Source organism: Accipiter gentilis, chromosome 3 (assembly GCF_929443795.1).
Source record: "Accipiter gentilis chromosome 3, bAccGen1.1, whole genome shotgun sequence".
NCBI classification, from domain to species: domain Eukaryota; kingdom Metazoa; phylum Chordata; class Aves; order Accipitriformes; family Accipitridae; genus Astur; species Astur gentilis.
Genome location: NC_064882.1, coordinates 19,786,331 through 19,804,605, shown reverse-complemented (window position 1 = coordinate 19,804,605; position 18,275 = coordinate 19,786,331). Strand labels below are relative to the sequence as shown.

Below are 18,275 nucleotides of genomic sequence, written 5' to 3'. Positions count from 1 at the left end.
TAAAATGGTTATAAATACTAGCATAATTTCTGCTGTCACGTTAATGAAATGAAAATATGTTTATGTGTTCCAAGCATAGGAATGAGGCACAATTCCTGTGTTGGACAGCTAATAGTTGAAATCAGTGTCATGAAATATAAAGTGAAGCCTGCAAGATCTGAGCCTAATTTTAGACCTGAATATAATAAACAGTACTGGAAGAGGAGTAAAAAGAATGATGAGCATGGAGATGAGTAAGAAAGGCAAGGACAGAAGCAGCAATACTAAAATAAATAGAAGTCTCATAAAGGATTTCACAGGGCTGAAAAGAAAACTAGACACCTGTGCAGTTTCAGTCTGACCCTCAGAACTGCCTCTCTGAAGGGATCTCCCACTGAAAATCTTAAAATGCCAAGGAAAAAAAAAAGTGATGCGCAGTTTATGTTCTAAAACAGCACTGTCATTTGCAGCTGGAGTGCATGTGAGGAACTTTCTACTTTACTAGTAGAAAGTAGGAGCTGTGCTGAAGCTACAGCACAAATACAGTGAATCAGTACAACAGCGTTGACAATTAAAGTGCTGTCAGCTGTAGTGTTGTTGTCCCTTTGAAATATGCAGGTATCTCACATCCGTTGTAGCTGTTTTAGCTTCTTAAAAATCAGAAGGCTGTACATAAATTGTTCATATCTAAGATATACTTTTGGTAGGTATGATTGCTGTATGCTTAAGGTAGCTTTAATCTGTTTGGCTAAAAAAACAGTGAAGCTGCACTGCTACAGGCGTGGACATGAGCCATCTAAGTCTGCACAGTACTTGAAGAACTTCATGGAAATCTGCACTTTTGTGGCTCGACTGCTGTTATTTGGCTATGCTGTCTAGATATTTAGTAGCTCAGGTTATGCCCACATGTATAGCATCGACATTTCTGGCTTCCAGTGTTGGCAGAGAAGTCTTTAAGATTAAATGAATATACTAGATTTGATTTTAAGTGAGCTATGAAGGATATTTTTTTTTTTAATTTGTAGTTGTGCTCTATTTGTAACCATATGTATAACCTCCTTTCCCAGATCCTTTGAAGAACCCTAGAGCATTAAACCTGAAAGCCTCTTGGATGCCTTGGGAGTTTGTGGAACTCTTGAAGAGCTGATAATGTAAGTGTCTTAGAAAATGAGAAGAATAGGACTAGTCAGAGGCCTAACTTAGGATCTTGGAAACTTAAGTACAGTTTCTTGCTGTAACAGGTACTTTCAGTATAAATTTCAATTGAGTAACCTAGACCTTGTTGACACAACAGAGTTTTGTCCCTTTAAAGAAATCATTATACTTAAAACCCAGGAATACTGCCAGTATGGATCCATTCCTTTAAAACTGTTTACTGTAACAGTAACTGTAGGGAGCGTACACTGACTATAAAAAAATCACATCCTTTTGTATCATAGGGACACCAGTATAAATTTTTTAACATGCCCCACACCTTAGTGTTACTGTGAAATTAATGTGAATTTCTTGCATATCAAAGCATCTGCAGTGATTAAATGATGCATGACCTTGAGCTAAAGATATACTTGTGAGAAAGATGGTCATAAAAGAGTAAGACTTAACCTGGAAGGTTTTGTTTTACAGTTTTGAGAGGCTGATGTGGCACATGAGAACAGGGCATAAAGCAGAACTTTTCTGATTAAAGGAGAAGAGGATGTAAAGCATCTGCACAAGTCATAGCTCTCCAGCAGTCTTCAGTTTTATTTTGAAACTGTTTACCTGTAGCAGAAATACATGATTCATCTGAGTTTTAAACCTAAACTTTGGTAGCGTATGGTTCAGTTGTGTCTGCAGGTACAAGATCTGATTGTCATCCTACATAACTACCCAAGATGGAGGAGATTTTCTGCTTTTATGTGCTGCTCCCACACTATAGCACATTAATCAATACTACTGCATGTATGGTTTAATATCAAATTATCTTGCAGTTGACCTTGTGTCAGGGCCTTGGCACTTCTTGGGTTTTAATGCATCCTGCTGATTGTTTTTCAGTTGCGAAGAGCTGCCAATGGCTGGCTTAAAGTTCTCACAACCAAGGAATTTCCTTTCCAAGATAAGGCATTCCAAGGCTTGCAGGTTTTCAGTATTGCCTCTGCTAAATCAGACTTTGTAGGTAGGAGTGCATGGCAAAATATTGCCATAGCATTTCACTTTCCATAGTAACATCTGCTTTCCACTCTTAATCCAAGAGTTCTTAGCATCCCCTTTATGAATATAACTCAGAATATGTGGTTGCAAATAACCACATTTTTTTCTTAGAACTGAAGTTTTGATTCCTGCAGGTTTTGGGCTGTTTGTCCCATCAATTGGCAGCACAAGTCTCTTATCCAGATCTATTTAGCATATTAGGGTGTCTCTGCAGGTTTCATATTGGCTTGCAAAGACATGTTACAAACTTGTGAAATTGCGTGTTACAGAGAAAGTAGCAAACCTTAGGAGAAAAGAAGTATTTGCTCTTCAGAGTGTAAATTAATCTTTAGGCCATGGTTCCCTTAAGCTTTGCTGTTGTCTAATAGCTTCTGAGTTTTCAAAAATTATTAGGAGGTGTTTTTAACATTTAGCCTGTATAGTTCTGACAGCGTACTCCACTTATAATGTAGCGACGCAAGTACTAGTGAGCCTGTGCAGTAACACTTGCTAGGAGGTTTAAGTGGGACTTTGTGTGGATGAGGGATGATCCATTCTTCCATAGCTTTGTATAGTGTGACCTCCATCTGGGTTAACATTTTTATATCTTCCCTGGTCACCCCAGAACCTCAGACCTGCAGAACATCCTGAAATATTCAGGTAGGGAGTTAAGAAAAGGGGTGTTGCTAGAGAGATGCATTGTCTGATTTGCTTCCCTTTTAGGTGCTGTAGACATTTTGCAGGTAAGAGAATGCAATTTTGATTGCATTTCCGTTTGCCAAGAATCAATTTATTATTTTACAATTATATTACTGGGAACAGCCCCAGATGACACAGAAGGCCTACTGCACATTGTGTCAAAAGATTGTGCCTGAACAGGAACAGGGTAGAAACACGCACCATACACATGCGTGTACCAAAGGTCTGAGGAACATTCTTGTGAAATATGTCATTTACCAAGTGTATTTAACAAAGAATTTTCTGAAAGCAAAACAAGGACTAGCTATTTGGAGATCACAGCAAAAGAGAAGCATGTTGTCAGAAGGGAGGAAGTGGTCAAGAGAAGCGGGGTGAGTGGTAGGGCACTTCACGTGATGTGTGAGCAAATGACCACAGCATAATAGTCAGGTGCAGTTCCAGGGCAGTATAAACATTGGCTGAATTATGTACACATCTGTTTTGCAGACTCTGGTATGGGAGAGGTTGGTGATTGCCAAGTGATTTGCCAAAGGCTACCAAATAATATAACTGGAACTAAGGAATTTTTAGTTGCAGCTCCATCTCCCCACAGGAAAGCTAAGGAGCAAAAGCTTGCATGCGGATGTGAGGGTGATACTCCACAGAACTGGAAGCTGACAGAGTTTAAAAGAGACAATGAGTGGCAAGTGATGGGAAATGAAAACAACTTTTAGACGTGAAATATACATACAAGAGAATGCTTACACTGGGCTTTATGATGAAAGGTCCTTGTTTCAGGGTATGGACCATTTAAAAATAGGGGTTTTCTCAGCATTACCACTAGCAGAGAGTTACTAAAGGCTTTTTTATTGTGGTATAGGATGGTCAAACATGCATAGTGTATAGTGTCGATCTGTCCTGTGGTAAAAATGACACTGCTGTGCCTTGCTTTTACAAAGATTTGACAACCAGCTATTGCACATTAACCATATCTAGTCCTTCCAGTTTTCCATTTCTCAGAGTGCCTCATAAGAAGAGGGAAGAATCAGGGTACGTGAGGGAACTGAGGTGGGGAGAAAGCAAATATGTCCAGTGTCAGATAATTCCCTTCCACATTTCATCATGATCATGTGACATTAGCGAGCTTGCTACACTTTTTGCATATAAGACATAGCTGGATTATCTCTATATCAGCTATTGCCATTTAGCAAGATCAAGTAGTGTTCACCTGAGTGCATAGCATGAAAATGAGAACAGTCTAGCTTGTGTGATGCTGTCCTCAGAACTTAGAATATAATCATTTAGGCTTCCAGTTTTCAAATATGCGAACATTATTCTTGGATTTTTTAAACATAAACTTATTTTTTTAAAATAAACCTTTTAAAATCCTGCTTCAAAGTAACTCATCTTCTGGGTCTTTTGCCAGTGTTTAAAGAAACATCTGCAGTTTTGTATTACTGCTTTGAATTCATGTTAGCTGGAGAACTCAAGAATTTACTGTGAAAAATGACGTGACAAGAGGGTCAAATCATGTTTTAGGAGAAAGGATTTCTTAGAAAAATTGTTTAAAACAGCTTTTATTTGATCTTGGGCAACTTCATCCTTTACAATATCTAACGTGAAGTTGATGATTCTCTTTTTGACCTTCTAGCTAACCAAAGGAAAAGTGCTCATTATTTTATGATCCAAATGTAATGAGGAAGAAGAAAAATACTCAAAAGAGGAAAACAAATGCAGAAGAGATTTCTGAAGTTTGAAACCTCATAAATCCTACTTTACAATGGAAATGCAAATGATTAAAAAAAAATAATTTGCAAATAGCTCAGTCAAATCCTAGGTGAGTCAGAGGGCGTTGTGGCAAAGTATGAGATCCAGATACTTTTTTCCCAAGATGCTGGTTAATTGTCTGATTCACCTTTTTGACCACAGGAGATTACTTGTTGCTTCTCATACAGTGTTTCCAATGTAGTGCAGTTGTGGTGGTTTTGTATTAGTTGTTTCTTGTCCATACAATCTTCTTCAGAGTTTTCTTAAAAGTTGTTACATTAAAATGCTGGGGATACTGGCAGAAATATGCAGTGCACACAACTGAATCTGATCTTTCCTGTTCCTTTTTAAGCTCTGCTTCTCTGAAGCAGGATGAGGAAGGGTGGGGCAGAGGTTTTGGAGCTGTGTCAGGAGTCAGGGGTGTGTATGCGGTAGGGGGTGACTGCTCTTCAGCAACACTGTGTATGCAGTTTAAACATTTGGCTCCAGATCCAATGGTGAGGAATTCTGTCTTAACATGCTGTCACATTAAAATGTACAGTACTCTTCCCACTTTTTTTTTTTTTTAATTTTATTTCTAAAGAGTGGTCACCAGGTATCGAATGCTACAAAAGGTAATATGAAAACCCAAAAGAGTTAGAATTTAGGAGGTTTTGAAATTTGTCAGGTTTTCCCTTTCGTTTTTCCTGATTCTCAACTCTCTCTTCCCATCTTCATTTGCATGTTACTGATAATGTAATCCTTAAGCTTTTAAAGTTTATTTAGCTGTGTAAGTTATTTTGCCTATATAATTTTCACTGAGTGAACAGGATCTGTCATTTAAAGCCTTTGCATTCACATTAGCTGTGGGAGTTTGCTTTGAGAAATAGTTTCTTTACCTTTGCTGCTGCTTCTGGTCACAGAAGTCACCAGTATCAGATGTTTGTTTGGTCTTATGAAAACAAATATGATTTTCTCTACAAATCTAACCTGCTCTCAAATACCTGGCTTATATGGCATCTTGAGAAATTTTGTGGTGTTTACTTACTTAAGTTTTCTACAAGGATGTTGAACTTAGTAACAGCATGTAGAGATAAGTCAGATTACTGCACTTGGGCAAAGAACTATCATTTCAAGCAGAAGTATGGTTAATATACACACCCTGTATGATTCATGCTAAAGTTGGAGGCTTGAAAGAGACGGATAAATTTAACAGGACAAAAAAGAAATCACGTTAAAACTCTCACTGATAATCCAGCACGTTGTTATTTAAAGCAAACATTTATTTAAAAAGGCCACTCATCGCCTAAGATCTGTTTGTGAAATTACTGATTTGTCACAGCAGAGGCAGTTGAGGACGAATGTTGTTTCCTCAAAATGGCCAAGCCTTAAGGATGCTGTTCAAAATCTAGAAGTTCGGGGTTTTTTTAAGAGCTGAACTGCCAAAATTTGTTATTGCAAAAGAAGAAAGTACCTCTTTTCAGCCAGTCAGCTTTTCAGATTCTTTAATTTTCAATACTCTGTTCTTTGCTTCAGTCCTGACTCGTGTAGATGTGTCGGTGTTCATTTGGTTTTTAGGAGCTCTAGGTGTATTGAAGAGATCTGCATAGCCAAGTATGGACTCCACTAGCAGCATGCTCTGCAGTTCCTAAATATTTTTGAAGACCTGGCTACCTTTTAAGCTTTAGACTTGTTCTCAGACTCAGTGCAAATGAATTGAAGCATCTCTTTCACATGTGTACAGATCAGTATTTGTATGTCTGACTATATGGTAGCCATACCTTAAAAGTAGTTCATTGTTGTAAAGTAGCTGCTCCTAGATGTCAGTTTCTGTCTCCAGAGGAAAGACTGACCGTGACTAAAATAAGATAGTAGCCTCTATGCAGAGGGAAGTCCCTCTGGGGACTGTCGCCCAGGCAGTAGGATTAGAGGGAGCAGGGCTATGAAGATGCCACATGCTGTGAAAATAAGAGGATGCCATATATTTTGGAAAATCTTCACAACCTCCTTTGTGTTTCTCTGAGAAGTTCTGGACATAGCTGCCTTCCTGTGCAGCAGTTGCTTGCCTTTGGTAGTCTGATGGTTACTGGGACCACAAGGTTTAGCACTGAGAAAAAAGGAAAGTCTCTTTTTCTCAGACTGGTCCCTTACGTTGCCTGGAGGAGCACTACAGAAGGGCCTTGGGAGAACAGCAATTCACGTGGGAACTGCTGAGGCATGCTGAGAGGAGATGCTATGCAGAGGTTTGTTTCTCCCTCCTTGTTCCTCTTCTCCCTTCGCATGCAGGTCATGGTTTCTAAATAGGAACATGAGTTTCACGTACGTGGTAACAGTCTTCCAAGACATTAAGATTGTAACAGTCAATAACTATCCACATCTAGTCATGATAGGCCAAAAATGTACCATCTTAATTTGATGAGAGTAAGACACCACTTAGACATTAGGGGAAAGCTTTCTAGCTAAATGGTAGTGATGTAGTGGACCAAGCTTTTTAGGAAGTTTGCAGCATCTTCTTTTTAAGAACAGAATGGGTTGATGTACATATATTAATACTACCTCATTGCTGGGTGACCTGCTGAGGACACTGTGCCCATGTTTCGAGATTTCTGCAGTTGTAATAGAAGAAAGGAAAAATCAAGGAAGGTATGTAAGAGAAGATACAATGGTGTCAAATTAATAGTTTGGAAAATAACTTTTTACAGCAACATTTTGGAGGAATCTGAGCAGCACAGAGTGGCATTTTTGTCGATCGCAGAGAAAAAGATACCGCATGAATAAAAGTCTGAGTTGATTGAAGCCAAAATCAGGATTAGTTTGATGACTACTGTAGTAAAGAAATTTCATTTAGAAAGACCCAGCAAGTTTTAGAGGCAGCTTTTCTGTGGAATTTAGGAAGAGGATTTAGTAAAAAATTTTGCTATTATTCATGCAGATAGTAAGATACAGATGGAAGGAAAGTAATCTGCAGCAAGAAGTAGCTGTACTGATGATTTGGGGCTCACACAAGTTATAAAAAAATATAAGATGAGCTGTTCTATGGAAGAAGTAGTACAAGAAATGTAGCAACTATTAACTGTAAAAAAGCTCACTGTAAAAACCAGAAGTTCTGAGCTTCTATTAAAACATGGTTTGTGTGTAAAAAAAAAAAAAAAAAAAAAAAAAAAAAAAATCCTTTTCTGACTGCATTGGGTGGTTTGATAAAGTATCACCTATCTCTATGAACTTTGGCTTTCTTTAGGAAAACAAATTCCTGGGTAGATTGCTAGAGCTTAGCTAAGGTGAATATAGGAGGAGAGTTGGCATGAAGTTTATTCATCCTCTACCAGCTGGTAAAAATTCTCAAACCTATTTCTAATTCAATAGGAAGAGTTCTTTTGTTCATGATAGCAACTTAGTGCCTTTCACTGGCCATTTCTCACTTCGTGTCTAAGGCTGTACTCATAGAATCATAGTATAGTTTGGGTTGGAAGGAACCTTAAAGGTTATCTAGTTCCAACCCCCCTGCCATGGGCAGGGACACCTTCCACTAGACCAGGTTGCTCAAAGCCCCATCCAACCTGGCCTTGAACACTTCAGGAATGGGGCATCCACACCCTCTCTGGGCAACCTGTGCCAGTGCCTCACCACCCTCACAGTGAAGATTTTCTTCCTCACATCTAATCTAAATTTACCCTCTTCCAGTTTAAAGGCATTACCTCATGTCCCATATCTACATGCCCTTGTAAAAAGTCCCTCTCCATCTTTCTTGTAGGCTCCCTTTAGGTACTGGAAGGCTGCAATAAGGTCTTCCCAGAGCCTTCTCTTCTCCAAGCTGAACAACCCCAACTCTCTCAGCCTGTCTTCATAGGAGAGGTGCTCCAGCCCTCTCATCATCTTCATGGCCCTCCTCTGGACTCGCTCCAACAGGTCCATGTCCTTCTTATGTTGGGGGCCCCAGAGCTGGACGCAGTACTCCAGGTGGGGTCTCATGAGAGTGGAGAGGGGGAGAATTGCCTCCCTTGACCTGCTGCTCATACTTCTTTTGATGCAGCCCAGGATATGGTTGGCTTTCTGGGCTGCGGATGCACATTGCTGGGTCATGTTGAGCTTCTCATCAACCAACACCCCCAAGTCCATCTCCTCAGGGCTGGTCTCAATCCACTCATCACCCAGCCTATATTTGTGCTTGGGGTTGCCCTGACCCACGTGCAGGACTTTGCACTTGGCCTTGTTGAATTTCATGAGGTTTGCAGGGGCCCACCTCTCAAGCCTGTCAAGGTCCCTCTGGATGGCATCCCTTACCTCCAGTGTGTTGACTACACCACATAGTTTGGTGCTGTCAAGATGCTACTCAGATGCCTATTACTATATTGTTGATTCCCGAGCTTAATAAAGGTTGTGAACCATGAGCAAGGACTGCAGTGTCTGAGATAAGGATTCCTTTCAAAATGCTGCTCTCTTCAGAATTAACAGCTTGTCTGCTTTTTTCACCATACTGCAGCATGTGAAACTGGTGGGTGGGCTGCTTACATGACGTGCTGTCCTGGTTTAAGCTGGGATAGAGTTTTCTTCGTAGTAGCTGGTACAGTGTGGTTTGGATTTAGTGTGAGAATAATGCCGATTACACACCGATGTTTTAGTTTTGAAGCAGTGCTTATCCTAAGTTAAGGAATTTTTTAGTTTCCCATGCTCTGCCAACAAGCAGGTGTACAATAAGCTGGGAGGGAGCATAGCCAGGACAGCTGACCCGAACTAGCCAAAGGGATATTCCATACCATAGAACATCATGCTCAGTATATAAACTGGGGGGCGTTGGCCAGGAGGGCCAGATCGCTGCTCGGGCATTGGTCAGTGGGTGATGAGCAATTGCATTGTGCATCACTTGTATTTTCTTGGGTTTTATTTCTTTCTCTTTTTTTTGGTTATATTCCTGTTGTTGTATTTTCTTTTACTTTAGTTATTAAACCATTCTTATCTCAACCCATGAGTTTTACTTCTCTTCCCCATCCCACTGAGAGCTGGGAGGAGTGAGAGAGCAGCTGTGTGGTGCTTAGTTGCTGGTTGGGGTTAAATCACAAAAGGTGCTATTACAAAAATACTGTGCATTTTAAACAGAGTAATCAAACTCAGGATCCTGAAAGGGTAGATGAAATTCTGGTAAATTCAACCTTTGAAGCAGGGGTTCCAGACCTCGCATAACTCATAATAAAGATAACTATTACTTTCTGTTGGGCTTTTTTAAATCAAAACATGGAAGTGACTTTTTTCCTAGGCTTATTCAAAACTGTAACTGTGACTTTTTAGTTGAAAAGCCTTTACAGAATTATTATTTAACTTGTTGTGTTTTAACATGTTTCTAAATAGAGAACACTCCTTGGATTATAAAGCGTTTTGGGTGCAATGGCAGATCCCATCCGCTGGGCCCGATACCGTTGGCAGCGACTGATATCTACAGAGGGCAGAGAAGGTAGCAGCAGCAATTCAAGTAACAAGTGCTATCAGTCATCAAAAACTACTGGCAAACATAGGGTAGTGATACCCTGTTTGGGACATTTTAAGGAAGAGTATGAAAAAGTATCAAAACAGTACATGAACAACCAAATACGGACTACTAAGTATACTTTATTGAATTTTTTACCACGGAATTTATTTGAACAATTTCACAGGTAATGAACTCCTTTTTAATTGTGGTAACTCTTCTGAAGTGGAATCCTTTTATTTAAATGTGTGTGTAACTATATAGATGGGTATTAAAAAATTATTCTTCCTCCTGACCTACCTGTCACTTTTCAAAAGATCTCTGTTATTTGGCCATAGTCTCTTGAGTATCATCAGCATAGGGCTATCCTTTTATCCATAGTAATTATGTAATTTCCACTAACTGTGTTCTTCGGATTAGTGAAATATTCCTTACTCGTGGAGCACTGCCACGCAGCAATCTGCAGTAGGATTTTAATCTAATTTCCTGCAAATGTACTTCTCCTCTTCCCTCATTTCTTCCTCTGTTGCCAATTTTTTTTTATCCTCCTTCTGCTTGGAGGACTGCTGATTTTGTAAAGTTATGCAGGGAGGTTGTAGGATGGGTCCCTTTTAAAAACATCATCTCACCCAGGAGATGATAAAATTAAGTTTAAAAGACCTGGCAATTTGAGAAAGTGCAAGTTCACCAAAGCCTCACTAGAAGACATATGCCTGGAGGACAGGTTTGAAAATACAGGAAAATTCTTGGTTTCTGCATCTTCTGATCATGCATATTAAGCAACTGTGCAGCTAAGTAATCTGTTGACTGGAGAGTGAAAACAGAGTTCTGGATACTTAGTTTTTAAATTGCAGTTGGGGGTGAAGAAAAGATAAATTACTGCTAACTTAAGTGTCTGTATAGCATGGAGTGGTGGAATAAGGATGACTATCTGCTAGCACAGCTAACTGCTATGTTTTCTTTTTGTTTCAGAGTTGCCAATTTGTATTTCCTATTTCTAGTTGTCCTAAATTGGGTTCCTCTGGTGGAAGCCTTCCAAAAAGAAATTACAATGCTACCTCTAGTAGTGGTTCTGACAATTACTGCAGTGAAAGATGGTCTGGAAGATTACTCAAAGTACAAAATGGATAAACAGATAAACAACTTACTAACCAAAGTATATAGCAGGTAAGACAGAACAGTCTTTCTGGTTTATTGTTATTATTTGATTGTGAGTATATGTGAAAAAGTTGTTGATAAATCTTTTGGTTTACTTTCTGGATACCTAGAGATCATAAAATAATTTAAGTTGGAAGGGGCCTCTGGAGGTCATCTAGTCCAACCCCCTGCTCAAAGCAAGTCTAATTAGATCAGGTTGCCCAGGGACTAGTCCAGGTGAGTCTTGCTCACCAGTTTTGCTAAATGGAAATCAAATTGGTGTAAAATTTGCTGAAAAAAAATATTCTTTGGTTGAGGCAAGAGTGTTCATGCATGAGTTTGTACTGTATTAACCAAGGTAGTTTGACTATTAAGCATTGTCATACATAGAATTTATTTTGAAAAGTATATTTTTATTTCTTCTAAAATCACTGTAAGCATCATGGAAATTCAAGGGTTGCTAATTTACCACAATATTGGTACAGCTCACTAATGGTATCAGGATGTACTCATAATGTAATAACATTTCCCCAAACAGAATGAGATCATTTTCTGTTTGAGTGCATCATAGTTTGGTACAAATGTTAGCATCTGTTCCACAGTGCAGGACTGCAGTATTACAGACTGTGTGTAGGTGCAGGTCTGGAGTGGAGCGTGCTAGTGGTGAGAGGTTTGCTGACAGGCAGTTATTATGCATCGATAATAAGAAGACAGGAAGGCAAACTGATCATATTCTAAATTAACTGGCAAAAAACTTCTTTTAGTGCATAGCAGTGCTGCCCACATCAGTTTTCTTTTTTACCTGTCACAAAAGGATTTTCTGACACTCATTCAAAGCCTGTAAAATACAAAGATAAAGGAAGTATTGTGAACCCTTTTTCTTTCTTGCATGCTCTGTGGTCATGCAGGGAAACAAGTATTTTGAAAATGTCACTTTTCATGTGTTGTAGTAGCCATCATAACTAGCACTTGTAGGAGAGGATTGATTGGTAGTTAGACACCTTAACAAATTCAATAAGGTCTGAGCAGTAACATACGGTAGTTGCTGTAATGCCAAACCACATTTAAAGCTCCCTCTTTCCGTTGAAGACACACCTTTTTCCTAGTGAAGGCAATACACCGAAAATAAACATTTCTAAAATCTTAATATGCTAGCTGGTTATGCCAAACCCTAAACTCTGTACTGTAGACATGACCTTAATCAGCCCATGCAGCAGGTTGGCAATCTGGTACTACATAACCATTAAATATATTGTGATATTACTCAGAAGATGTAATCTCCAGCTTTCTGGCATTTACCATTCTATATTGGTATTTTAAGAGCTACCTCATAACCATAGAAAAAGTCTGGACTATTATTTCATATCATCAAAGGAAAAACAAACAGCTTTTTGTTCTGCAAACATGAATATATATAGCAGCTTTCCCAGAAACTTTGTATTGAACCTATAAAAATTTGAGCTTGAAACAAGTAAGTAATTGGGCTATTAGGGAAGATAAACCTTTTCTTTCTTTTTCATGTCTGCAGAGAATGCTTAAGGGAGAAGCAAGGTTATTTCTGCTATAAATTGTCATGTACCCTGAAAGAATTCATTGCCAGAAAGCTGAAGCATTCAATATCCATATTCCTGAAAACTCTGTTTTACTTGCAATCTCATACCAATGTCAAGGAAGCAGCATTAATTTCTGAACTTGTTTTCTTTTCTGGCTTGATTCCTTCCCTGTCACCAAAAATGTGTAACAATCAGTGGCCATATTAGTCATGTGTAAGAATTCCTTTTTGTACCTGTAAGTATTTAGGTTTTGTAACTACCCCCCCCCCCCCCCCCCCCCCCGCCCCGTTTCTTTATCATGAATTATTTTACATAGTGTAATCTGATTTTAAAAATAAGCTTGGAGGCATGGTTCAGGAGAATTAAGTCTTATTGGTACAAAAATGATGGTTCACTACGTGTGAGCTGATTTATCTTAAACTTCCATTAATCTCACATTAGGATTTGTAATTTCTGGTTTAACAAGAATCCCTTAGAAATTGTAATAATTCTTCCAGTGCTTACATTTAATCAAGCACAGTCATATCAATTGTAAACATGATGAAGAACTAGCTAATGTTGAATACAATTTCCAGTTATTTTCTTACTGTGCATTTGTTCATCTGGAGAAGTTGTGCATGCTGTCTGTATAATTTTACTTACACATCAGATATTGATACCTACTTGGCTACTGAGACAACTGCCCGATATAATGGCTTTTCTTGGTATCTCAAAGTAGCAAAGCAATAGTTGTCATGATTGAAAGCTGGTAGGCCACCTGTTTGTATCTGAAGATAATTTGCACAAAGCATTTTCAGGAACTCTTGTGAGGTTTGCGTTTATACAGTGTTCATAACAGAAACTAGTTTCACTGTGCTCTGTTGTCCATGACAAAATGAGCCAGTCTCAGTGCCTTCATAAATCTATCTGAATAACTAGATGCTAGTTCCTGTGCTTTTTTGACAAATCTGATTTTGCCCCCACTCCCACCCCCTCTCCCACCATTTGCTCTTGCTTATAGCAAATGTATGACATCCATAGTTTCAGAGTTTTCAGCCTGCTACTTTTTGGAGTTCTGGAATGTATCCATTTGATAGATCAGAGTTATTGAATTTGGCCTTAAATACACAGAGCCTGAAGCTGATTTTTCCAGGAAGGCTTATTTCTGTCTTGAAAACATGATAAAATAAAATAATGTTGCTTAAAATGTTTGGGGAGTTTTTTTCTGTGTCATCTTTCCCTTGTGATAAAACATAATCAACAAATGATAAAATATCCTAATGTGTGCTTAACTTAGTTTGTAATTGTTGCTATGATGTTAATACTTAGTTATCAAGTCCTTGTGCCTTTTGAGCAAGTTATCATTTTAAAGTAGTAGGATCTTATTTAAATAGCCATGAATCACAAAGTATGAAGGCACTTCTGTTTGAGCATCTGTTAAAATCATGTTGTTGGTGTCATTTCATCCATTTATGCCCCCACTGCCCTACTACTAAAGACAGTTAAACTTTTTGTCTGACTTTCTGCTGAATTGGGTAAAGAATATGCGCATGATCCATCCTGCATCAGCAGCAGGATGGGTAACTTTGCTGGCTGATACATTTTTCTTCTCTTCCCTCTTCTGCAGACCTCTCAAATATATTTGTTTCATTCCAAGCCTTGCACCTAGATGTGTTATAATTACTGTTTTTTATAAATGCATGCTTATGCAAATCATTGTATATATTTGAAATCCAGATATAATTTCATATCCAGTTTTTCTTTATGGAAGTGAGATCTGAAAAGAATAATCCTTTCTACAAGATTCTTCCTTACCTTTGGCTTTCCTTTCCTCTCCCAGACTCCAGCCTGGCAAAAAGAGAGTGGGACTTGTCCAGGTGCATCAAGAAAAAAGAAACATCATACACTTTCAGTCCCACGTTTATTAAATAGGTAGTGATTTAAAAGAGAAATATGGCTTGGGTGGGTGTACTCTGCTGGGTAAAAAACTGGCTGTATGGCTGGGCTCAAAGAATTGTGGTGAATACAGTGAAATCCAGTTGGTGGCCGGTCACAAGTGGTGTTCCCCAGGGCTCAGTACTAGGGCCAGTTTTGTTTAATATCTTTATCAATGATCTGGACAAGGCAATCAAGTGCACCCTCAGTGAGTTTGCAACTGACCCCAAGTTGGGCAGGAGTGTTGATCTGTTCGAGGGTAAGAAGGCTCTACAGAGGGATCTGGACAGGCTGGATTGATGGGCCAAGGCCAATTGTACGAGGCTCAACAAGGCCAAGTGCCAGGTCCTGCACTTGGGTCACAACAAGCCCATACAGCGCTACAGGCTTGGGGAGGAGTGGCTGGAAAGCTGCCTGACGGAAAAAGACCTGGGGGGTGTTTGTCAACAGCTAGCTGAATATGAGCCAGCAGTGAGCCCAGGTGGCCAAGGCAGCCATCGGCATTCTGGCCTGTATCAGAAACAGCGTGGCCAGCAGGAGCAGGGGAGTGATTGTTCCCCTGTAGTGGGCACTGGTGAGGCTGCACCTCGAGTCCTGTGTTCAGTTTTGGGCCCCTCACCACAGGAAAGACATTGAGGTGTTGGAGCGTGTCCAGAGAAGGGCAACCAGGCTGGTGAGGGGCCTGGAGCACAAGTCTTGTGAGGAGCAGTTGAGGGAACTGGGGTTGTTTAGCCTGGAGAAGAGGAGGCTGAGGGGAGACCTTATCGCTCTCTACAACTACCTGAAAGGAGGTGGTAGTGAGGTGGGTGTTAGTCTCTTTTCCCAAGTAACAAGCAATAGGACAAGAGGAAATGGCTTCAAATTGTGCCAGGTGAGGTTTAGATTGGACATTAGGAAAAATTTCTTTACTGAAAGGGTTGTCAAGCATTGAAACAGGGTGCCCAGGGAAATGGTCACCATCCCTGTGTTGCCGAAAAACTCGGAATAAAGAACTTATCAACACCAATTTAGTGTAGATAAGCAGACACTTCTTTATTGACGGCCGGGTGCGCGGGTGAGTCCTCTCACGAACCACGCACACCGAACACCAAAATCATACCCCTTATATTAAACTTATTCATTCATATTCATTAGATTTCCAAAAAATGTTATACATATTCATTAAATTTCTGGGAAGTTATTAGCATATGTTAATGTCCTTTACGCATGCGCATTGAAGGTCTCTGGTGGTCTTCTATAGCCCTCTGGTGGTCTTCCACAGTCTTCCTCACTTTGTCCGATAGTTGACCTCTTAGGTGATTCTGCGCAGTACAACTTTCGCCATCATATATTTGATTACATAAAATACATTCAATGTTAATTCCCAAATTTAACCTTTTCAATGATTGGTCCTCAATCACGTCACTTTATTAATATTCTTATACTAAGACACTCATTGGCTGATTTCACCTGGTTCCACTACCTGTAATGTTGACCAAAGTGGGGTTTCATGTAACAGAACTAAGGTCCATAACGATCTCTCTCTCGGTCTCCTAAAACAAAACACTACAAAGCTAACAAATCAGTCAAAGTTTCTATGGTTAACTAATTTTAAACAATACTTATTCTTTTATTATGGTGCACAACACATCTTGTATGTTCCTAAATTTCTTATGACTATACTGTTGTTATAATCTACTCAAAATCACCTTAAATCTCAAACTTGTTTAACTAAAATATATATATTTTATTACTTGTTATCTAAATCCTAAATGTTCCTACTAAATGATTTTGGCCAATTCCTCCGGCCTTGGTACAGGGTTATACAGAGGATTTCACAGCAGCTGTTGGTTGTTGGTTAAATATATGAAATGCCATAAAAATATATAATTCTATATTCCTATTAAAATTAAATATGATTAATTCTAATAATAACAAATCAATAATAAATCAGTAACATTTCCCCTAAATCAGTAACATTTCCCCCCTTTGAAAGTGTTGAAAATTATTTCAATACTTTCACATTATCTACATAACATTTCTCTACTAGTACTTAACAAATCGTTATTTGTTTCAGCATATTGTGGTGGTGGACTGTACTCTGGTAGAACAATTGGAACTTCTCTCATGATCATGCGATTGACTGCAATTCTGTTTGTAAGTTGTCTCTTTAGACAACCATACGTCAGCATGATCATCATAAAAATAATTAACAACAGAAACAGAGTTTTAATTATAGATTTTAACCAAGAACTCAGATTCCATCCTAACCCGCTAAAGATTTTTCCCAGCCAATCTTCTGACATATCCTCTCGAATGGCCTCGGTTTCTTTCTCAACTTTGCTCAATAGCTCCAGATCATGTTCTACGTCTTGAGTAACATTAGGAATATGAATACAACAATGGTCTAATCTATCCTTAAGGTATCCACACACTCCATGTTCTTTAAGTAAAAGTAGGTCTAGGGCCATTCTATTTTGAAGAGTCATCCTGGAAGTTGCCTGCAGTTGGATATTTAATTCCTTAAACCCTTTCTTCGTAATGTTCGCCAATTTTTCTACCTGACCTGTTAGATGATAAAGCCATTCTCTATTTCTGTATGAAGCTATGGGGTTCAAAAGAGATTCAAGAGCCCAGCCAATTTTTACTCCTGTTGATGGTTCATTCCATATATCGTCACCTGTTTCAGACCTCTTAGTCCGTTTTAACCTTAAGTTCTCCAAAGGCCCTTTGAATGGTGATTTCTTCCAAATCGGACACAATGTTGGCATGCCTAAGCTAATTTGCTTTACTGTACCATCCAGTGATAATTGAGTTGTCCAGGTTCCATCACTTAATGCCCAAACTAAATGTCCTGGACTCTGAATGGTAATTTTTCTACAACTAAAAAAGGTTCCCCTTTTAGGTAGGAATGTTTCAGTTAGTTTGAGATCATTTTTAAGTCCTCTACACAAGCAGCCATATTTCAAGGCCGCAGCCAAAGGGGGAATTCTTTCTATTGCTGGGTCTGTAGTACTACAATCATAAACCTTTTCACATTTCCACCAAGATACCATTTTCTCTTTTATCCGCAATGAACTCGTTCTGTCATTTATAGATGGCCAGGCTGTAACAACTAATCCATCCCAAGTAATACACCAAGAAGTTTTGGCCATATACTGAAATTGAAACATTATGGCCATAGACCATATCGAATCCCAGCTAACTGGGTTTCCTGGGATGGTCTGATTAGTCTCATTACATTTCCATTCCATAATACTCCGACTTTCGTTAGTTTTGACTTGTACATCATACGAGCACCATCCCATAGGACTACCCATAGCAAACATATCTCCTAAAGGGGAGGCCGGGGTGAATTGATGATTCAATAATTTCAGACAATCTACTTCCCTGCCCATCCATTTCCATTGTTTTCTGATAACCTTTACCTGCTCAAACCATTGTGTCACTGGCACTTGTTTACAGTGAGTGGTTTCGTTTTTGTGTTCCAGGATGGTTAAATTCATGGTTAAAATTCCCCAAGGGATAGTTTCCCCTACTGCTCTTGGTATTGGTAAACAAGCAGTGATCTGAGTAACATTTTGTAAATGGGCAAATCCTTTAATCAATCCTAACATCAAATTTTCCTCAACCGATTTTTCTGGAATGCCAATCAATTGCTCTGT

The 18,275-nt window shown here is 39.1% G+C and overlaps 1 protein-coding gene across 3 annotated transcripts in view; it reads left to right on the top strand.

Annotated features, from left to right (window-relative positions):
• The window catches only part of ATP10D (ATPase phospholipid transporting 10D (putative)), a 69,066-nt gene that overhangs the window by 2,450 nt on the left and 48,341 nt on the right, over positions 1-18,275 (top strand). For all 3 annotated transcript variants that reach the window (XM_049793718.1, XM_049793719.1, XM_049793709.1), the window contains exons 2-3: positions 9,913-10,214; positions 11,000-11,194. In XM_049793718.1, the coding sequence (XP_049649675.1) occupies positions 9,949-10,214; positions 11,000-11,194 (461 nt within the window). In that variant the 5' untranslated portion in view covers positions 9,913-9,948. The remainder of the gene's footprint in view (positions 1-9,912; positions 10,215-10,999; positions 11,195-18,275) is intronic.